The sequence below is a fragment of the Hypanus sabinus genome, chromosome 13 (assembly GCF_030144855.1).
Source record: "Hypanus sabinus isolate sHypSab1 chromosome 13, sHypSab1.hap1, whole genome shotgun sequence".
In the NCBI taxonomy this organism is placed as follows: domain Eukaryota; kingdom Metazoa; phylum Chordata; class Chondrichthyes; order Myliobatiformes; family Dasyatidae; genus Hypanus; species Hypanus sabinus.
The window spans coordinates 6,498,672-6,522,738 of NC_082718.1; the positions used below are offsets into that span (position 1 = coordinate 6,498,672).

The 24,067-nt window shown below is 42.4% G+C and overlaps 1 protein-coding gene and 1 long non-coding RNA gene across 2 annotated transcripts in view; one reads left to right on the forward strand and one right to left on the reverse strand.

Annotated features, from left to right (window-relative positions):
- Positions 1-161: 161 nt before the first annotated feature.
- Positions 162-22,246, reverse strand: LOC132403612 (uncharacterized). The gene is made up of 3 exons (XR_009515304.1): positions 22,204-22,246; positions 5,352-5,453; positions 162-213 (listed from the first exon to the last, which is right to left on the reverse strand). It is a non-coding gene; the product is annotated as an uncharacterized LOC132403612 (long non-coding RNA).
- LOC132403610 (carboxypeptidase A1-like) overlaps positions 9,766-24,067 on the forward strand; it is a 38,901-nt gene continuing 24,599 nt past the window's right edge. The window contains exons 1-4 of the mRNA XM_059987058.1: positions 9,766-9,830; positions 12,775-12,856; positions 17,431-17,565; positions 17,690-17,788. Coding sequence (XP_059843041.1) covers positions 9,766-9,830; positions 12,775-12,856; positions 17,431-17,565; positions 17,690-17,788 — 381 coding nt within the window. The remainder of the gene's footprint in view (positions 9,831-12,774; positions 12,857-17,430; positions 17,566-17,689; positions 17,789-24,067) is intronic.

Here is a 24,067-nt window from a genome sequence, read left to right on the forward strand (position 1 = left end):
ATTGACATATTGCTTCCTTTGTAATAGGCCATGTGACCAAATACGAATACATTGAGAATTGAGAGCATTGAAAGCAGAAGCAAATTTAGAAAGCACCATGGCTTGTCAATGTATAGATTTATGCAAGTACTTGCTAAGTTGGCCATCCTTTCAAATACTCTGCTGTTGACTTTCTGCTATTCTCTCAGATCAAATGACACTTCCATCAAAGTCCTAAAAAGGAACAAGAAAAAAATCAAAATCCATAAGAAACAAGAACACTTACCAAATACATTCTAAAGTGAGCTCAATTCTGACTACTTTGCTCTCAAGGCCGGAAGTGGACTTTGCTGATATTTCTGTGGAAAGCATGTTAGCGATCCATAGACATCCTACTATTCCTGTCTAGTGAGGAATTTGGCTTCTTAACTGTCCACATTACAGGGAGATCACAGTTCAACAGCAGGATTGCTACAAGTTATTTTCAGATTTTCTCGGTTCAGGATTGTGGTGGGAGAGAATAAGCGTGTAGCCCAGATGGCCAGGTGAGATTGAGTTGGACACTTTTCTACTCAGTGAGAAGAGGTCTAATCTGTACCTAAACTTCATCCACCTGATATATCTCTACCTCCTTGAATACAGTTGCCTAGCAAAACCTCTCAATTTTTAATTGAAAATGCTGATTTTGAAAGTGAGAATCATACTTCTACCAACCCTTGCATTGGAAAGATGTTTCCTAACTGTTCTGATTGATTTGGACTGAATCTCGTACTGTCCGCAAAACCAATGTAATATGTTTCTCCATTAATCCTACCATGCTCTTCTAATATGATTTATCATTGAATCTTTCATATTCTGGGAAGCTCATGTGGTTAACCCTAGTGAAACCGTAGTACCTTCCTTTCAAGACCAATGTGTTCTTTCTGTACGGCATGTAGCTGTAACTGCCATATGTTATATTCCTTTTCTTTGGCTCCAGCCCAGGTAGAAATTCTGACTTTATATATACTGAAGTAAGGTTTATGTAGAAATACTGACACAGAATTGGGAGCTCTTCTCTTTGGAGCGAAGGAGGATGAGAGTTGACTTGATAGAGATGTGCAAGATGATGAGGCGTAGATTGAGTGGACAGCCCGAGACATTTGCCCAGGGAGGAAATGGACAATACAAGCTGGCCTAATTTTAAGAGGATTGGAGGAAAGTATAGGAGAGATGTCATAGGTAAGTTTTCTCACACAGAGAATGGAGGGTGTGTAGAATATGCTGCCAGAGATGATGGTAGAGATAGATACATTAGGGAGATTTAAGACACTTTTAGATAAGCACGTGGATGATAGAAAATGGAGGGAAAGGTTAGATTGATCTTAAAGTGGGTTAACTGCCAGCACAACATTGTGGGTTGAAGAGCCTGTACTGTGCTATAATGTTATATATTCAAAGTTCAAAGTTCATTTATCATCAATGTATGTATAAATTATACAACCTTATGATTCATCTGCTTACAGGGAGCAACAAAGCAAGAAACCCAAAGAACCCAATTTTGAAAAAAAGGCCAACACCCAATGCACAGAGAGGGATAAATACACAAATTATGCAAACAGTAAAAGGGAGGAACGCATTCAGAACAAAAGTGAGTCCACACACCCAGAGCCTGGAGCAGCCACTTCAATGTGTATTATACAACATGTTTCTTCAATTACAAACAATTCCATTTCACACACATCTGCTCTCACCCCATCCTCCTGCCACCCTACCAGGGACAGGGTTCCTCTTGTCCTCACCTACCACCCACGAGCCTCCGTGTCCAGCACATAATTCTCTGAAACTTCCATCATCTCCAATGGGATCCCACCACCAAGCACATCTTTCCCTCCACCTCACTTTCTGCTTTCCCCAGGGATGGCTACCTACACGACTCCCTTGTCCATTCGTCCCTTCCCACTGATCTCCCTCCTGGTGCTTGCCCTTCCAAGCGCAACAAGTGCTACACCTGCCCCTACACCAGCTCCCTCACTACCATCCAGGCCCTAAACAATCCTTCCAGGTGAGACAACATTTCACCTGTGAGTCTGTTGAGGTCAAATACTGTGTCCAGTGCTCCCAGTGTGGCCTCCTGTATATCGGTGAGACCCTGTATAGATTGGGAGACCGCCTCACCGAGCTCCTATGTTCTGTCTGTGAAACAAAGTGGGATCTCCCAGTAGCCATCTATTTTAATTTCACTTCCCATTCCGATATGTCCATCCACGGCCTCCTCCACTGTCATGATGAGGCCACACAGGTTGGAGGAACTGATGCACCATCAATAACTCACTCTGAGACGTAAGGCGAGATATCGGCTTTTATTGACTGAAGAAGGAACCAGCAGTGAGTGACCATCATATTACATCCTGGAGAATGAGGCAGAGGATTAAACCTGAATCGCCTTTATACAGGGGCCTGTGGGAGGAGCCACAGGAGCAGTCAGCAGGGGGCGTGTCCAGACAGGCACATAGTTCACCACATTCACCCCCCCTTTGTTTGAAAGAGTCCCCATGTGGCGAAGTTTCTTACAGGTCAAGTCTATCAGGTGGTCGAATCTGTCGCTGCGATCTACGTAGCACCGACTGTGATTGCACCGATGCCAGCAACATTGGAGATTGCACAGGAGACGGAGGTTGTGCTGGTTCCAGCTCATGCATGTGCAAGGCACCTGGTATATATGTGTCATGAGGAGTCCATGTAGGGCCTGGTGAGCGCGGTGTCACCTCGGGTACAGGGTTCATAGTTACCGGAGAGTGTTCAGGGTAGTGGTCTGCTGCACCTGCGGGCGCCAGGTCGCGGATGGAGACCGTGTCCTCCTGCCCATCAGGTAAGACCACGTAAGCATATCTTGGTCGGTAAATTTTAATTGCATCTGGGTTTTCTTTTTCTGATCGTTTCCAAGGCTTATTCAATGTGTTTAGGGTTTTTCAATGCTCTCCCCATCTCAGACTCCCAAACCTCCTTCTCAGCCCCACTCGAGGTTTCTTGATCTCAGTCTGTTGGGGTTCCCATGCCTCCCTCTCCAGTTCCCCAGAACTCTGGAGTCTTCCCTGGATCTCAAGTTTTCAGATCTTCAGGGCTGTCATGTGGAGGGGGGTGACTTCTTCAGGCCTGTGCAGGGCATCAGCGAGCATTGGGCTCTGAGGTTTTTAGAGCACCTGAATTGGTTAATTGTTGCTTAGCAGTTATTAATGGTTTAAGAGTTTTCCATTAGCCAACAGCCCTGTTTGACCTAGCGTTTATTGTTTTTCCCTGTAACATTACTCGCATTAGAGTCTGAAATATCAACCTGCTTCAGTGTCTCTCACTCTGCACTTGGGCCATGTCCGAACCTCACTGACAAGTGGCTGGTTGCTTTGACAATCAGGAGATTCAGGGAGTTGGGAATCTGGTGTAAGGAAGGATTGATGTTTACTGTGTTATGGAAGAAAGATTCTCTAGACCCCATTCAAATAATCAGCTTCTATTATCACCTGGAGAGCATTCTAACTGGCTGTATCCCATCTGGTATGGTGGGGAATGGGGTGATTGAAAGAAGCTGCAAAAAATATGAACTCAGTCAGCTCCACCATGAGCACCCACCTCCAGAGAATCCAGGACATCTTCAAGGAGAAATACCTCACAAAGTGGCATCAACATCAATGACCGCCATCGCCCATTTCTGCCATCAGGCAGGAGCTTGAAGGCACACACTCAACCTTTCAGGAACATCTTCTTCCCCTCTCTAATCAGATTTCTGAATGGACATTGAACCCACGCACTCTACCTCACTACCTGTTTCGCACCAGATAGTCTCCTCGTTGTTGGAGACACAATCCTGCCAGCCGATGCCCATGATGGAGCAGTGACAGCGCTGGTGGAAGAGCTCCAGCAACTGGATTTGCTTGCGGTACCAGACCCAGTCTTCCGAGCCGTGTAGCAATGTTGTGACAATGGCACCCTGTACATCTGGATTTTTGTGGACAGATTTTTGTGGTTCTTCCACACTCATTTCTGGAGGCGCCCGAAGTCACCGCTGGCTCTGGCGAGTTGATTGTCGCCATCCCTTACGACCGTAACCACTTCGCAGCTCGGGCAGCTCTGCTGGTCAGGCCACGTGTCCTGCGTGGACATCTCCAGGTTACTCTACGCAGAACTCTCTCAGGGCAAGAGAGATCGTGGTGCCCCGTGCAAGAGGTACGACAACCAACTTAAGCAACAACTCTCTCAGGCAACTATTGAGGTCAATGAGAGGCAGCAGCTGGCTTGTGTCAGAGACCACTGGAGAACGCTGATCTACAGAAAGCTAGAAGTTTTGAGGAGTCCAGAAGAGCAACTGCTGAAGAGAAGAGATGTAGGAAGGATTCTACCTCCCAAGAGCCCACATCCCAGATGTTCCCACGTCCCAACTGATCCAGAATTGGCCTCTACAGTCACTAACAAAAAAACAGCCCACAGGACATGGACAGTGCATGGAGAAAGTCAGTGATCAGACATGAAGCTAGTAAATACTGTAATATATTACATGGTCTTTTGGGTTTCTTAGTTTTGTGGCTGTCTGTAAGGAGATAAATTTCAAGATTGTATAATGTATACATACTTTGATTATAAATATGCTTTGAAGTTTGAATGTGCTTTAGAGGGCAGTGGAGTGTGTGAATGAACAATTAGCTCTGCCTTCTGTACAATAACTCATCTCCAGACTCCTAGGCTTAGGATCTGGCATCTCCTGCTCTATAACTGAATTCCTGACCAACAGACTGGAAGCAATACCTCCTCCATGATTACCCTGAACACCATTGCCCCACAAGGCTACACCCTGAGCCTCTTCCTTTGTTCCTTGTGCACTCATGACTGTGTGACCAGATTCTACTCTAGCTCCATTTACAAGTTATTAGATGACTCCATAGTCATCGGTGGGATCTCAAAATAATAATGAGACTGAGAATAGACAGGAGCTAAAAAGCCTTGTTTCATAGTACCAAGACAAAAACTATCTTAACGTCAAGAAAAGAGCTAGTCATTGACTTCAGAAAACAGGATGAGGCCCCTTGTACCAGCGGGGCTGGGGTTGAGCCTGTTGAGATCTTCTGGTTCCACCAGCAAATTGTCCTGCTCCAGCCTTGTGAACACTCTGGCCAAGAAAGTTCACTGGTGCTCCTGCTTCCACAGAAGGTGAAGCAAAGTTCCTAAGGCAGCACCTTCCAGACCCAAGACCACTACCATCTAGAAAGATGAGAACAGCACCACTTGGAAATCACCCTCAAAGTCACTCACCATCCTGACTTGGAAACGTATCACTGTTCCTTCATTGTCATTGGGTCAAAGTCATGGAAATCCCTCCCTAACAGCACTGTGGGTGTACTTACCCCTCAGGGATTGAAGTGGGTCAAGAAGGCAGCTCATCACCACCTTCTCAAAGGTAACTAGGGATGGGCAATAAATGCTGGCTCAGCTGGTGATTCCACATCCTGTAAATGAATAAAATAAATTCATCATGCCCCATTGAAGCTCACCAATTTATACAGATACCCCATAGAAAACAATATATCTGGATGCATCAGAGCTTGGTATGGCAGTTGCATTGTCCAAGATCACAGGTGATTTCAGAACGTTGTGAATGCAGCCAGTCTATGAGAGAAACCAGACCCTTCGTCACTGACTCTGACCTGTGCTTCCCACTGCCATGGGAGGGCAGCCAACATATCCAAGGGTACCTCCCACCCTGGACATTCTCTCTCATCCCATCTCTGAAGCAGAATACATGAAATCCTGCAAATCTCTGTACCGCCATGCTAAAGGACAGCTTCTGACCTACTGTTTTAAGACTCTCTAATGGACCTCTGACACAACAAACTCTTAATATATTTCATCAAGGTCCTTGCTCATTATTTGTTGACTTGCAATGCACTTTCTCTCTAACTGTAACACTCCGTTACATACTGTTTCTCCCCCCTTTTTGTGCAAGCTTGCTGCACTTTCATAGGGAATTATCTGGATGGGATACAAACAAAAGTTTTTCACTGTTTTTCAGTATACATCCCAGTGCAAGTCAGGTGCAGGACCCAGATCTATTAAAGAATTAAGAACCGCGCTGGCAACCAAGAAGCATAAAATGCTGTCCAACTCAATTGGTTTATCAGACTAGTCAGCAAAGACAGGACCCTCTCAAAGTGATCATCTCTGAATCTAGATATACATGGCCTGCTATGTATCTTTTCTGTAGAATTCTTCTTGAACACCAAGAAGAGGGAGATCTTGAAAGAAATGTAACAACACTGAACGCAGTAGCCTGTTTTCTGAAACAAATGTTTATTGTATCCACAGTGGGGTGCAGTGACCACTTAAGTACTGAGGCAGCGACTCTTCAAGCATTAATAATTAACTTAAAAAACACAAAAAGCTTTCTAATCTGTTAGAACTATATAATCATGACAGGCATTGATACAGCAGGTACACATTTTACCCATGGGAATAGTGTCAAAAGCAAGACACCATTAATTTGAGTTGTGAGGTTTTGCCACCCCATTCCCCTACTCATAAAGGAATTGATCAGGCTGGCTATTTGGTTTTAGTGGCTGTGAAGCAGATGCACAATGCATAATTTCCACTAAACACAGTCATCGCAAAGTTGGCTACTTTGGCCAACTTCAGTTAATGGAGCAATGTCCAAGTTTGAGCGCACACCTATTTGAATAATAAGTTTCTGTACGTTTTATAGACTCAATTGCAGAAAGTAAGTAGCGAACGTGTAGCTGGATGATATAGCTGGAAGCAAATCCATAGAGGCAAATGCATGGTGATGGACCTCACTGCCTGAGTCACAGTGAATCACAGAGCAGCACAATGCAGATGCAGGTCCTTCAGGCCACTGTCTGCACCAGCCACCTAGCACCCATTTGTACACTAATCCCACCTTAACTAATTTCCTTCTATCAACATTCCCATTCCATCATCCGCCCCTCCCTGCACCGTGTCACGTATCATCATTTGTCAACATATGAGTGGTCAATTAACGCAGCAACTCAACTCATTTTGTCTCAGGGAGAATGAGACAGCACCAGGGGAAGGAATTGAACCCAGGCTGCAGGAACTGTGAGGCTACTATCTGCCTCACTGTGCTGGGAAGCCGATTGGTGGTGGTGTTGCCTGTTGTGCCATTGGCATTTAACGCAACAAGGCTATTGGATTGAACGGCAAAAGGCACTTTCATTGGCCCCTTGCATGGTCGAGGTGCCTGCCTTGTCTGTGTTCCATTAAAGACGTGAAAGTTGCACCTGAAATGTGGTTATTTGTTTTTATACTGTAGCACTTAGATAATGGCTAATGTTCAGTGAGTTCTCTTCCTCGTTCTCTAATGCCATGTCTATTTCAGAGTGTTTCTGATGGCACGTTCATTTCAGAATTTATTTTAAAAGTTTGAAATGTTACTATACCATTAAAAACCATAGACAAACAGGGACTAATAGATATTTAGTTAGGAACAGTAGATAAACTGGGACTCATAGGAATTTGTTTAGTATTGGTTGCAATTTCCTTTGAATGGTTAGAAATGTAGAGATGAAAGGAAAATGGAAAGAGAATGTCAGCAGAAATGAGAGATAGAGAGAGAGAGAGAAATAGACTAGACTGTCATTCATATAGATCAATTCACTGAGATTCAAAGTATGCTTATTATCGAAGTATGTATACAATATACGACCCTGAGATTTGTCTTCACACAGACAGCCATGAAACAAAGAAACACCAAGGAACCCGTACAAAGAAAATATAAAATACTCAACATGCAAAAAAAAAAAGAAATCAATTGTGCAGACAGCAAAAACCAAGAAAAAAAAGAGAGTATAAAACATTAAACCACAGAGTCCTTGAAATAGACTAGGAATTTTCAGCTTGGTTCAGTTCAGTTCAGCTTAGCGTTGTGTCATTTATTGACTGCAGGCCACAGAGCCAGTCTACCCCGATCAAAACAGCAATGACAAAGGAGAAACCCAATACACGTATAGCATGAACTGCAGAATCCCGTCCACACACTGCGCTGAATAAACCTCATCTGAGACCCAGGACTCTGGCACCACTTAGTGAGAGGGAGAGAGGGAGGGTCAAATGCAGCCAGATGGTGCTGAACATCTGCTCACCTTCTGCTTTTCCCTCGACCTCAGTAATAAACCAACTTTCCAATTTAAAATCACTCTTTCTCTCAGCAGTAGCTGCTTCTATGTTTGTTGCTCTTTTTCTCCTCTCTGTCCTCAGAGCTTTCATCCTAGTTCTCAAGGTATAACAATAAAAAAGTTAATAACGTGCAGAATAAAGTGTTACAATTGCAGAGTAAGTGCAGTGCAGGCAGACAATCAGGTGCAGGGTCAGAACTAGGAGAATTGTGATTTTAAGACGGTAGTGGTGAAATCATTAGAGATAATTTTTGTGGTGGGGTAAAAAGCAGGAGGATGTAGTGTTACACGAGCATGGTGGTGGACGAACCCAAGTGCAGAACACGGGCGCGGAGGCAGAGTCGGGAGGCATTATTGACGTAGCGAGTGTGGAATCGGTATCCAGGAGAGTCTTTACCCAGAGTCCAGGGTTGGGAGAGAATCCAGGAGCAATGCTAGACTTAGAACTGGCAGTTCTAAGAACCATGAAATGAGGTTACTCACACCGGAGTCGACCAACGAACTGGCAGCTCCTTGTTCTGATCACAGGGCCTTTAGCCTGCATTTTCTGATGGAAAGCAGGTGTGTGTAGTTAGTGGAACCTGGCAATGATTGGAAACTAAATGAGGGGATTGAGGCCCAATTCCTGAGGTAAATAGCAAGGTGGGGGATCACCAGAAGGGACGATGACAACTAGATGCAGGGGTAGTGATACAAGTAAGTTAAGGAGATGGAGACTGAGTAGAGACGAAAGCTTGTGTGAGATAAATACAGCGTCAAAAACAAGAAAGTGAGAGGAAATATGGAAAGGAATAAAGGACAAAAATAAAAATGAAACAATGAGGGATAGATGTCATAGGTTAAGGGTGAAAGGTGAAATATTTAAGAGGAACCTGAGGGGGATCAGTCTGATCACTCAGAGGGCAGTTCTGAGTGTGAAATGAACTGCCAAAAAAGTGGCAGATTTCAACATTTAAGAGGAATTTAGCTGGGAGGGCAATGGAGGGTTATGGTCCAGGTGCTGTTCAGAGGGACCAGGCAGAATAACAGTTCAGCATGGAGCCAAAGGTCCGTTTCTGTGCTGTAGGGTTCTATGGCTCAGTGATCCTAAAGTGAAGGAGAAATAGAGAGAATGCAGGGAATGGAAAATGAGTGAGTGACAGAGATGAGAGAGCAAGCGAAAAGCCTTGAATTACTTTCTGTTCTGTGCATATTGTAGGTAGAAACATTATGGAGACTGAAGGCAGAGAGGTGGCCTCAGTCACGGCTTGATATAATAATGAATAAGTTTTGTATTTAAAAATAGAAATACTCTAATGTAACCTTGTGGAACATCTTATCAGCGAGGAACCCTGTGCATTCTATGGAATGGAAATATGCAGATGTGGAGAAGAAAACATGTGTGGGATAATAACCTGTTTAACCAGGTGCTGTTTCTTCACCAACTCATAACTGGTGCAGCTCATTACGCTGTGGGAACGACACAGCAGACAGTCAAAATTACATAAGGTAAAGAGCAATTAATTGATCTTGGGTAATAATGCCACTCAGATTAGATTACAGCAGATAAGAAATCACTTATAAACTGGCCAGTGAAAGGAGGTGCTTTCAGCCTCTGATGGTTCTTTTGAAAATGAGAGCCCTGGTGGTCCTCAGTGCCTTTCTCCTGGTGGTCGTTGGCAAGGAGACGTTCGTTGGGTGAGTAACGTATTTTGTGGAGCTTGAGTATCCAGTCAAGTGGTGAAGATATCCTGTCCTCCCTCTAAATTAGCACCAAGGAACATGTGACTATGTTGCATCACGTTGAATGAATAGTCATGCATTTACTGTGGTTTTAACCCTTTACTAGTGGTTGGGGTAATACTCAAATCTATAGTTCAATTCACCCACATCTACCATGGACATGAGAAAATCTGTCAATGTTGGAAGTCCAACCACCACACACAATGCCGGAGGAACTCAGCCGGCCAAGGCAGCTTCTATGGACAAGAGTAAACAGTTGACTTCGGGCTGAAACACTTCTTCAGGACTGGGGAAAAAAGAAAGATGATGTCCCCTCAACCCAACTTCCTACTCATCAATTTTGCCTCCAACTTCCACTCTGCCCTCAAATTTAATCGGTCCATTTCTGATACATTCCTCCCTTCTCTGTCTATCTCTGGAGACAGTTTATTCACTGATATCTTTTATAAAACCACTGATTCTCACAGCTACCTGGATTATACTGTACCTCTTCTCACCCTGTCACTCGTAAAAATGCTGTCTCCTTCTCTCTATTCCTCAGTCTCCACTGCATCTGCTCTCAGGATGAGACTTTTCATTCCAGAACTAATGAGATGTCCTCCCTCTTCAAAAAAAGGGGCTTCCCTTCCTCCACCATCAATCTACCCTCACCCACATATCTCCCATTTCACACATGTCTGCCCTCAACCCATCCACCCACCAGGGACAGGGTTCCTCTTGTCCTCACCTACCACCCCATCAGCCTCTTGTCCAGCACATAATTCTCAGTAATTTCTGCCGTCTCAAATGGGATCCCACCACTAAGCACATCTTTCCCTCCTCCCACTTTCTGCTTTCCACAGGGTTCACTCCCTTGTCTAATCGACCCTTATCCTCGCAAGTGGAACAAGTGCTACTCCTGTTCCTACACCCTCTCCCTCACTACCATTCAGGACCTCAAACAGTCCTTCCAGATGAGGAGACATTTCACCTGTGAGTCTTTTGGGGTGCTCCCGGTGTGGCTGCTGTACATCAGTGAGACCCAATGTGGATTGGGATACTGCTTCACAGAGCACCTACACTCCATCTACCAGAAGAAGCAGGATCTCCCGGCGGCAACCCATTTCAATTCTACTTCCCACTCCCATTCTGACATGTCACTCCATGGCCTCCTCCACTGCTGTAGCGAGGCCACACCCAGGTTGGAGAAGAAACATCTTATATTTTGTCTGGGTAGCCTCCAATCTGATGGCATGAACATTGATCTCTCAGATTTCCAGTAATTGCTCTGCCCCCACCATTCCCATTCCTCTGGTGCTCCTCCCTCTTCCCTTTCTTCCATGTTCTATCCTCTCCTGTCAGATTCCCCCTCCTCCAGCCCTTTATCCCTTTCACCAATCAACTTCCTAGCTCTTCACCCATCCTCCTCATGTGGGTTTATCTAGCACCTACCACCTTGTACTTCTTCCTCCCCTCCGCCCCCATCCTCTTACTCTGCCTCCTAATCTTTTCTTTCGGCCCCCATGAACGGTGTCAGCCCAGAGCGTCAACTGTACTTTCTCACATAGATGTTTCCCAGCCTGCTGAGTTCCTCCAGCATTTTGTAGAAATTAAGTAGAAGAATTGAATGTTTACCTGCTAATTTAAACTTCCTAGTTCGAAAACACAATGCATAGGAAAAAGAAGTTTTGTTCACTGTGTGTGAAAATCACAGATTGTCTCTGGTCATCTTTGTCTCACTGAGGGAGCTCAGTCCTTTGTTTCTACCGGTATTCAGCACAAGAAATATTGCATTTTAAGCCATTTGAAAAAAATCGGTCCTGTTAAGTAGGGCGGAATCAAAATCAGGTTTATTGGCACTGACATGTTGTAAAATTTCTTTTTGGCAGCAGTACAATGCAAGACATAAAAATCACTGTAAGTGAAAAATAAATAAATAATGATAAATAAATAGACAGATAGAAAAATAAATAAATAAGGAATGGATAGATAGATAGCTTAGGGTAGTGGCGAAAGAAACGCGAGCCAATAGAATTCAAAGGTCAGCTGAAGGGGTAGCCAACCAGAACTGAGGCAAGTGAACTGGGGCCTGTATAAACATAAGCACCCCCAGAGAGAAACACCAACAACTGTGCACCGAGGATGTCATCTCGACTGGCGATGAAACATCTGCAAGCTAATTGCCAAGCTGAGCGAACACCGCAACATAATTTGATAGACAGCACAGAAGAGGAATGGTGGTGGTAATGAGAAGAGGACATTTTCTCATTTCCTGCATAGTGAGAGCTCTTAATGAAGATGTCACTTTCTTGAGGATGTCTTTGATGGTGGGGGGGGTGGGGTTATACCTATGGTGGAGTTGGCTAAGTATACAACCTTCTGCAGCCTCCTTCAATCTTGTGCATTGGATCCTGCAGACCAGATGGTAATGCGACCAGTCAGAATTCTCGCCATGGTACATCTGTAGAAATTTGCTCAAGTCTTTGGTAATATATCAGATCTCAAGCTCTTAATAAAGTAGAGATGCTGGCATGCTTTCTTCATGATGGTATCAAAGTGCTGGGCCCAGCATAGATGCTCTGCAATGGTACGTTCAGGAAACTGAAGCTGCTCATCCCCTCCACTGGTGTGCGTCCTCCTGACTTCCCCTTCCTGAAGTCCACTCAACCAACCAATTTATCTCACTCCTGTACACCTCCTCATCACCTTCTGTGGTTCTACCAACAACAGTGGAGTCATCAGCGAATTTATAAACAGCATTTGAGCTGTGCCTAGGCCCACAGTCATAAGTGTAGAGAGAGCAGAGCAGAGAGTTAAGAACACAAATTGGAGGTGCACCAGTGCTGACTGTCAGTGAGATAGCACAATGATCTGTATGACAGATTTCATTTCAAGTTTTTCCATTTTTAATCTTTCACAGTGACCAGGTCTTACGAATCACCATCATCAATGAGGCACAACTCCACCTGGTGAGGTCCCTTCAGGACGAAGAACACTTGAATGTAAGTTACTGTACATGAATGATTTATTACCGATGAATGCAAAGTCAAAGGTAAAATACTGAAGTTCCCTTTTCCCACTTATATCAGGAGCGCTCACTCGTCCAATTCTGATTTTGTTTCTTTCTCCACGGGATGTTGCTTGATCTGCTGAATAATTCCAGAACTTTCTTTTTATGTCAGATTTCCACACCTGCAGGTTTTTAACTTTCATTAACTTGACTCCATTTTCTTTCCATTTCACTCAGTGGTCTTTGATGCTTTATGCAGGTTTCTGACTGAAGTTTGCTGGCCGGGACATCTTGCATTACAGTAGATATCTACAGTAAATAAGCTGGGTCTGCAAAGCCTCTCTCTGATCCTGCCCCTTCCCCGCTCCAACATTAAACCCTTGATGAATGGTGAATCAGTAGAACTGTTGGGATGAAAGATAATGCAAACTTTCAGATTTTTGGGAATGTTTTAGGCCTTCTACTAACAATGCAAGACCAATATAGCCACAGGTTTAATTTCATTCATACCTTCATCTCATTTACAAAGCTTTCTGCAATTATGTCATCTTTGCTGCCTTCTGTTATTGCCACTCCAATCACTGGAAGCAATCTATTTTATTCAGTTCCTCATAACCTCGGAAAGTTTATCTACTTACACTGCCAATTCTGCCAATCCAATCAAAATAAAACTTTGTCTATTAAGTCTCCCTTCATAATTTTATTCTCTCAGCCTTGCCACAGCAGAATCCCATGAACAGTGGTCTGGCAATGACCACAAGGTGCAAAGTTCAAAGTAAAGTTATTATCAGAGTAGGTAGATGTACCACATACTACCCTGAGATTTATTATCAGAGTAGGTATACGTACCACATACTACCCTGAGATTTATTATCAGAGTAGGTAGACGCACCATATACTACCCTGAGATTTATTATCAGCGTAGTATAAGCACCACATACTACCCTGAGATTTATTATCAGAGTAGTATAAGCACCACATACTACCCTGAGATTTATTATCAGAGTAGGTATACGCACCATATACTACCCTGAGATTTATTATCAGAGTAGGTATACGTACCATATACTACCCTGAGATTTATTATCAGCGTAGTATAAGCACCACATACTACCCTGAGATTTATTATCAGAGTAGGTATACGCACCATATACTACCCTGAGATTTATTATCAGAGTAGGTAGACGCACCATATACTACCCTAAGATTTATTATCAGCGTAGTATAAGCACCACATACTACCCTGAGATTTATTATCAGAGTAGGTATACGCACCATATACTACCCTGAGATTTATTATCAGCGTAGTATAAGCACCACATACTACCCTGAGATTTATTATCAGAGTAGGAATACGCACCATATACTACCCTGAGATTTATTATCAGCGTAGTATAAGCACCACATACTACCCTGAGATTTATTATCAGAGTAGGAATACGCACCATATACTACCCTGAGATTTATTATCAGCGTAGGTAGACGCACCATATACTACCCTGAGATTTATTATCAGAGTAGGTAGACGCACCATATACTACCCTGAGATTTATTATCAGAGTAGGTATACGCACCATATACTATCCTGAGATTTATTATCAGAGTAGGTATACGTACCACATACTACCCTGAGATTTATTATCAGCGTAGTATAAGCACCACATACTACCCTGAGATTTATTATCAGAGTAGGTATACGCACCATATACTACCCTGAGATTTATTATCAGCGTAGGTATACGCACCACATACTACCCTGAGATTTATTATCAGAGTAGGTATAAGCACCACATACTACCCTGAGATTTATTATCAGAGTAGGTATACGCACCATATACTACCCTGAGATTTATTATCAGAGTAGGTATACGCACCATATACTACCCTGAGATTTATTATCAGCGTAGTATAAGCACCACATACTACCCTGAGATTTATTATCAGACTAGGTAGACGCACCATATACTACCCTGAGATTTATTATCAGAGTAGGTATACGCACCATATACTACCCTGAGATTTATTATCAGAGTAGTATAAGCACCACATACTACCCTGAGATTTATTATCAGAGTAGATATACGCACCATATACTACCCTGAGATTTATTATCAGAGTAGGTATACGTACCACATACTACCCTGAGATTTATTTTCTTGCAGGCACTTACAGTAGAACAAAGAAGTACAATAGAATCAATGAAAAACTACACATGAACTGAGAGTGACAAATTGTGCAAATACAAAAAGAAACAAGTAATAATAATAAATAAGTAATCCATTTTATCAATGTTCATTGAGGCTTAAATATTTGCCCTGAATCTTCTGTGTCCACCTCAGAGGGAGACATGGCTTCAATTTAATTTTCTAATCAAAGAACATTCCAGCCATGAGCTGGTATCAGAGAGGGTCTCTCAGCCTGCACCGAACACCTGATACATTTTCAGTGTTTTATCATATCTGTATATTCAGTTCTCGGAATATAAAAACTAGCATTGCATGGTGAAGGAGTTGGTTGTTGACCCAAGGAAGAAGTGGGGGTGAACACTATCCTGAAGAGATGGTTAACGGTTTCTATTTCCTTGGCATCTGTATCACCTGCAATCTCAAACTGATGCACTGAGATGTGACATGTGAGATGCCCACTCAGATTCTCATTAACTTCAGTGGGTGTGCTCTACAACGTAATGTATTCTGATGGGCTGTATCTCAGCCTACTATAGCAACCACTCTGCTCTTGACCAACTAACCTGTGGAGAGTGGTAAACGCAGCCCAGCCTATCATAGGCTCATCACTTCCTTCCTTCCATGCAGTCTGTCTTCACAGTACATTCCTTCAGTAAGGCCAGTAAGATTTTCATGGATGCCTGCCACCCTGGCCATTTCCCTTTCTTTCTCTTAATTTCTGGAGCTTAAAAAATTTAAAAGCCAAGATTTTACAGCTTCTTCCACACTGCTTTTAGACTTTCGAACCAATCAGCTCAGAATCAGAATCAGGTTTATTATCACTGACTTATGTCAGAAAATTATTTGTCTGGTGGCAGAGGTACAGTGCAATATATAAAAGTTACAATAAGAAATATAAAAAAGTAATAAATTGATAGTGCAAAAAGAGAGCAAAATAGTAAGGTAGTGTTCATGGAGCATTCAGAAACCAGATGATGGAGGGGAAAAGGCTGTTTCTAAAACATTGAGTGTGTGTCCTCAGCTCCTGTCCCTCCTTGTTGATGGTAATAGTGAGAAGAGGGCATTCCTGTGTGTTGAGGTCCTTAATGATGGATGGCGTCGTCTTGAGACATCACCTTTTGAAGATGTCCTCAGTAGTTGGGAGGCTAGTACCCGTGATAAGGCTGGCTGAGTTTATAACTTTCTGTAGCTTTTTCCGATCCTGTTCGTTGCCCCTGATGATGATGTTCAGTCCAAATGCTCTCCACAGTCCATCTGTAGAACTTTGCTGGAGTCTTTATTTTCATACCAAATCTCCTCAAACTCCTAATGTAGCTGTTGTCAAGCATTCTACATAATTGCATCAATATGTTGGGGCCATATAGATCTTTCACATCCTAGTCCTATGGTACTATCAAGTTCTTCGACTCTTGGCATTCCTAGCATCGGTAGAATCTCTCGTATTTAATCTTTGCACCATTCTGTTGTTTTGCACTTGTCATTGCATTTATTGTTGTTTTTTGTTATTACCATATATACCTTGTGAGCTTCAAGTGAACATGGAATTCAATCTCACCCTGGTGTACAGTAAATTGTAATAATTATTATCTACGTTTGCACAGCCTGTTTGCAGTTCCCAATGTCTACAGTTTATCGATCCTGTCTACAGTTACTGTTCTATAAATTTGCTAAGTATGCCTGCAGAAAAAGAATCTCAGAGTTATATGTGGTGAAATGTTTCTATTCCCAAAGTAAATGTTAAATTTACTTTGAAAGTTGAACTTTGAACATGAAAATAAAAGACAAAAGGATGTTAATTAATAGCAAAGTTAAATAAATAGGTTTGAGCTGCTATTTAAAAGTCTCACAAACAAAATGCTGGAGGTTCAGGCAGTATCTATGGAAAAGAGTGTCTTGGTGACATGCTGAAGGGTTTTGGCCCAAAACGTCGACTGTACTCTTTTCCATAGATGCTGCCTGACCTGCTGTTCCTCCAGTACTTTGTGTGTGTTACTTGGATTTCCAGCACCTGCAGATTTTCTCTTGTTTGTGATTTAAAAGTGTCTACTCAGTCTGCATCCCTTACAGTTTCAGCCATGAATTCCACAGATCAGGGCCGTGACCTGCCAATTATCGTTTGAGGAAAGTTGTTTAAATTTAAAGGAGTGGCCGAGGAAGACCTGAGAGCTTGAGCAGGATTATAAATTAATAGGATTTCTTCTAAAATGGGGCCACTGTGCTTAATATATTTATCCCGTTACTGTTGAAAGGATCAACCATTTCATTTGCTGAGCAGTTTAGGTAACATGGGTCAGATAAACTAGGCAGCTCAGAGAATGTTAATAAACTGATCTAATCGGAGTGTCAGCCCGGCCAGTAACTGCAAATTTCTCATTATTAGGTTGAAATATGGAAAGAATCAAATAGCCTCTTGCTGCCAATTGACATCCATGTACCAAGTGAACACACCCAATCTGTGAAAGCGTTCCTGGAATTCCATGGCATACATTACTCAATATTGATAAAGGATCTTCAGGTATGATCTTCCAACTGTTCCCGAAAAGTTGTGTCTCCTTATTGTTACTCTGGACTGGTACTGGCTCTGTCTTTGCCAGTTAATATTAGAATAAATTGTTTATGATCCATTGCTGATCTTTCAGGCACTGTTGGACGAAGAGCAGAAAGAAATGTTGTTGTCCCAGCACAAGGAGCGCAGCACTGGGTCTTTCAACTATGCTACCTATCACACATTGGAGGAGGTAAGTCCAGCAACGACCGTGAAAGCAAAATATTTCAGTCAAAAGTAATGATAATTAAAAAAAAACATCCTATTTCATCTGGGTGGCCTCCAACAATTTCTCTAATTTCCAGTAATTTCTCCTCCCTCCCCCTTCTCTCTATTCTGGCTCCCCTCTTACTCTTCTCTTTTCCTCACCTGCCCATCACCTCAGTTTGGTGCCCCTCCTCCTTCCCCTTCTCCGATGGCCTTCTGTCCTTTCCAATCAGATTCCTTTTTCTTCAGCCCTTACCTCTTCCACCTATCACTTTGCAGACTCTCACTTCATCCCCTCCCCCTTACCTGGTCTCACCAATCACCCGCCAGCTTGTCCTCCTGCACTTCTCCCTACCTTCTTAATCTAGCTTCTTCCCCCTTCCTTTCCAGTCCTGATTGTTCTGTTTGTGGTACTGGGAGGCTGGGTGGCCGTGAGAGATGGAGAGGTGATGTGCTTATTTTGTCATCCACCCAGAATGCCTTCTCACGTTATATTGAGTGTGTAATACAAGGGGAAGTTTGACGGCAGCTCATAAGGATCAAAATATACATGAATACATAACATATCCCTCCCCTGTATTTGAAAGGTTTTCCCTTTCCCACAAACAGACCAGCTGCAGAATGATTAACATTCAATAGAGTAATCATCAGATGAAACCAACGGCAAAACACATTAATTTATCTAAACTAGTGAAAAGGGTAGCCTGCCACTATCCCCAGATGTAACTCTTGGGATTATTCTGCTCCAAGTGCTGAGGATCCAATTTGTCTGGAGGCCACTTGTTCCTGTGAGGGTATGACACCAAAGTCATTTTATCTCTTGGTGGTGATGTATAGATCTTGACTTGGTACTGCATTGTCAGCAGAGGGTGCCACAGGTGGTAGGGGAGCACTGGCTGTGTTTTCTGCAGTCACTGTCTCAGAATCCTGTTCATTTCTACAGCTGCATCTGGGTTGGTCAGTTTGCGTTGGTTTTCAGTCGCCTCAGAAGTGGGCAACAGCTGATCAACGTGCTTTCTCCAGATGTTGTCGTTACTAGTTTCCAACATGAATGACTCATGACCAGCTTGTGCCACAACCGTCACAGGTATCCACTTTGTTCCAGAGAGGCAGCTCTGGGCAAGTACTCTCTCCCTGTGGAAGTTCTGTGTTGCACTTTGGCAGGTCTCTCTGCTTGGATTTTCTGTTTTGTGTTTGGCAGTCTAAGCAGGTCAAGCAAAGTTGTCATTGTCAGTGCAGTGGCTGCCACCATTTTGGTGGTATAAGGTGTGTTGTGGTATGTCAGCAAGACAGTGCTAAGATGCTGGTTGAAGGATCCACTTCCCACTGATGCCTTGAGGGCTTGTGTCATTCCTTGTACAGCAAGGGCATTAGTGGCTGGATGACAGGTGCTGACCTGCTGAATACTATAAATGCTTTGAACTTTTCAGACATTGTCACTTACAAGCTGTTGAGGAAGCCCAAAATGGCTAAAGATGGCAACCACAGGCCATTTGCTCTGTGTGTCCACTACAACCAGGAGCACGTCGTCTTCTACAGGTCCTGCAAAATCTATGTGAATCCTCTACCATTTCCATGGATGCAAAGGAGCAAGCTGAGGAACATTTCTCACTGGCTGACAATGTGGGCAAGCTCTGGCCTTCTCTTCAATGGTTAGGTCCAGTCCTGACCACCAGAAGTAACTGCACGTGATTTCTACACAGTTTTACACCTACACAGTTTCCTGCATTTAGGTCATCATGCACTTACTTTCATAATAGTGGCAGAATGACAACACAGTAGTTTCAGAGTAAACATCCTGCTTGGACTGTGAGCTCCTGACATCGAGCCAGAGAAGCTTTCAATTCCATGGTTGGCTCTCCTTTCCATTCGTGAGTTACCACGTCCGCCACTTTACATAGAACAGGGTCAGTACGTGTGTGCTTCTAGACTTGGGTCAGTTATCACAGCTGTAGATACTTACTTGAAGTAAAAGATCTCTTTCAGGGAGGCTCTGGAGCTGTGACAGCTAAGGGAAATCTGGATAGTCCACCAGCATTCAAATGGTGGTCAAATCACACCCCCCCCCCCATACTTTATATCGTACTGATGTGCAAATTGCATCAGAGCCCAACATTACAGTCAATTAGAAGCCAGTGAAGGCATGCCAGTATGTAAACCAAAAATGGATGCCTAATGGTGATGATCCCTTTAGTGTAAATTATCAACCAATCCTGCAAAAAGCCGTCAATAAAGGGAAGAGGGAATTTTCAGCCATAAAAACCAGGCTGATGATTACCTTGAAGCTAAGACCCATCCCATTTTAGGACAGGAGCCACCGGAGTTGCCCATTTACTCACACGCACTGGTTCCAATACCATATCCTGGGCACAAATTTGCAATTCAGCCTCTTACTTTGGCTTGAGAGCATATGGAACAGGTCCTGCCTTCTGGCATTTGGGTGTTGTGTCGGGCTTAACGGTGATTGCTTTCATACCGCCCAGTTCTCTGATGAATACTTTGCTGTGTTTCTTCTGCACTTCTTGTAGACCAGTGTTCCCACTAATCATGTACACTTCATGCCAGTTGAGTTTGAGCTGCTAGAACGAGCAGAAGCACTGGATAACGACCTCTAAAAAAGTACAGTGGAAGATCTCCACTGTAACATAGATAGATAGATAGATACTTTATTCATCCCCAAGGGGAAATTCAACATTATTGAATACACTTATTGTAGCAAAACTAATTACATACAGTATTTAACTCAGTATAAATATGATATGCATCTAAAATCACCCTCCCAAAAAGCATTAATAAATAGCTTTTAAAAAGTTCTTAAATAGTTTACTAAAGTGCATTGAGTGGTAATTTAAGCTCAGTCCTAACCCCGGCACTTTAACATGTCTTGCCCCTGGTGGTTGAATTGTAGAGCCGAATGGCGTTGGGGAGTAATGATCTCTTCATCCTGTCTGAGGAGCATTGCATTGACAGCAACTTGCCGCTGAAGCTGCTTCTCTGTCTCTGGATGGTGCTGTGCAGAGGATGTTCAGGGTTTTCCATGATTGACCGGAGCCTACTCAGCGCCCTCCGCTCCACCACCAATGTCATACCCTCCAGTTCTGTGCCCACGACAGAGCCCACCTTCCTTACCAGCTTATTAAGACGTGAGGCGTCCCTCTTCTTAATGCTGCCTCCCCAGCACGCCACCACAAAGAAGAGGGCGCTCTCCACAACTGATCGATAGAACATCTTCAGCATCTCACTACAAACATTGAATGACGCCAGCCTTCTGAGGAAGTACAGTCGACTCTGTCGACATATACAATGTCCCTCTCTGGAACAAACTCACCAGTGTAAGTCTCTAAAGTCAACCAATTCTGGGATGAGATGCTGCAATTTCTCCTTGTAAACTGTCTCTGACACCAGTGAGACCGCAGCACCCACATCCACACTGTGACCTCATCCACCCAAGGGCTCACCCAGTAGCCATCCTTGTGTCTTGAAACAAGTAAAACTTGCAAAGCTTCTTCAATCACAGAGTGAGAATCATTCAGTCCGATGCTCCATCTTGTTCCTGTTTCTTTTTGTTTGTCCAAAGGTAATTTTTCTTTATTACAGTGTTTTTGATTGCCAGTATCTTTTTACTTTTACAAGTGTCCCTTTTTTCCACAGCTTTGGCAATCTAAATTCCTATACCAGCATTCTTTTGCTGGAGTGCTCTGTTTCGCCATAATGGTAATACAAATTGCCAATAGGTGTGTTATTGTTAAAGTCTGTAGGAACTTTATGAACCTGGGAAGATGTATTAATAGGTGTTCTTCTTTAGCTGCCATCTCTACAGATGTACTAATCTCAATTTCCTTCTGCAATGTTAGTCTGTCTTCTGTAAGCCTATGTTTCTGAATTGCCTCCCTACGCAGAGCACCGATGAATCGATCACATAATGTTATTCAGCACTGCCCAAAATCACAGTGTTCAGACAATTGGTTCAGAACCGCCACAAACTGTGAAATAGACTCACTTGATTCCCTTTCTGAAATCTAAATCTCTCTCTAATAATCAAAGGTTTACATTCTTTAAGACTTTAACTATATCTCATAAGGCTTACTGGCAGGCTCAGTAGGTTGCACTAGATTGTGTAATTAATTATATGATTTTGTACCCAGCACTGTCAGAAAAGTCAGAACATGAACATCATCTGAAATTTAATTTGCCACTGCAAAAATTACAGATCTTTCAGTATATGAACTACGGTACTCTGTCGGTTTGTCACTCGGCACCATACTTTCAAACATGGTCACCACTTTCAAGCACAATCATGTTTCAGACAAGTTAACTAGTTTTCTCTCTCTCTCACTTACTTATTTGTTTTATGTACCTGCCCCATTCCAGTTCTCTCCCCTTGGATTTTTTTTTACTCACAATGCCTTCCGCAGCTGTCTTCTCGTGGCTTGTGACAGCTTCTTTTTGCTCACAACAGTATACTCTCAGCTTGGGATATTGATGTTTTTTGCTGGAGGGAACGAAACGTTGAGTATCGCATGAGGACTTGCCACCTCATCACTACCTGGTGTACTTCTGGCACTGGGAAGCTGGGTGGCTGTGAATACAGGAGATACGAGGATCAAATATCCCACTATTTATTTTGCCTGGAGGTCATGTAACCAGAAGGGCCTCTCTGGGCCCGAGTAGGGAATGAGCTGAAGCTCGGACGATTTAAGCTCTGAGCCAGACTGAAGAGGCCAGGTGTTGGGGCCAGGTGCACATCTGTGCACCGAACTTCAATCACTTGCTGCTCGGCAATAGATACAGCTTTTCTGTACAAGAAACACACTAACAGAGATAGAACATCAGAAATTAAAGAGAGACAGGGTCGGAAATGTTATCGCAGCTTCATTTAACTCAAAGGTGAGGGGAGTTGCAATTTTGGTTAATAAAACTTTACTAATTAAAATACAAAATGTATTAATTGATTCTGCGGGGAGATATGTAATTATACATTGTCAAATTTTTTCAAAACTATGGACTCTTATGAATATTTATGCACCAAATGAAAATGATGTAATATTTATACAAGAGGCCTTTTTGAATTTGGCTGACGCATATGACAAAATATTAATAGGTGGAGATTTTAATTTTTGTTCAGACCCAGTTTTAGATAGATCAACAAAGGTTGTTACAAAATCAAAACTAGCAAAATTAACTTTATCATTGATGAAAGATTTAAATTTGATTGATATATGGAGAAGAATTAATCCAAAAGAAAGAGATTATTCATTTTATTCAAATAGACATAAAACTTATTCAAGGATAGATTTTTTTCTATTATCAACGAATATTCAAGTCAGAGTGAAAAATATGGAATATAAAGCAAGAATAATGTCATATCATTCCCCCTTGATAATGGCAATGGTAATGATGAATAAAGAGGAATCGATTTACAGATGGAGATTTAATTCAATATTATTAAAACGTCAAGATTTTTGTGATTTCATGAAAAAGCAGATTCAGTTTTTTTTAGATACAAATTTACATTCAGTTGATGATAAATTTATAGTATGGGAAGCAATGAAGGCATATTTGAGAGGTCAGATAATAAGTTATATTTCTAAAGTTAAGAAGGAATATATGGTAGAAACAGATCAATTGGAGAAAGAGATTACAAAATTAGAAAAAGAATCTCAAAGATATATGACAGAAGAAAAAAGAAGACAACTTGTTAACAAGAAGTTACAATATAATACACTTCAGACACACCGAACAGAAAAAGCAATTATGATAACTAAACAGAGATATTACGAACTAGGTGAAAGATCACACAAGATTCTTGCTTGGCCAGACTTCCAAAATGATAAATGCAATTAGAACAAGTGTAAATAAAATTACTTATAAACCTTTAGAAATTATTGAAATTTTAAAGAATTTTTATTCTGAACTGTGTCAATCAGAATCACAAAATGATATTGTTGAGATAGAAAGGTTTTTATCACAAAATTGAATTCGGAAGAACAGAAGGGATTAGATGGGCCTTTTACATTAAAAGAGGTCAAAGAAGCTCTAGGATCACTTCAGAGTAATAAATCCCCAGGAGAAGATGGTTTTCTGCCCGAATTTTACAAAAAGTTTAAAGATTTATTAATTCCTCCTTCATAAAAGTTAATACACCAAGCGGAAAGAACGCATAAACTTCCAGAATCTTTTTCGACAGCTATTTTAATACTATTGCCAGAAAAAGATAGAGATATTTTAAAGCCAACATCATATAGACCTATTTCTTTGTTGAACT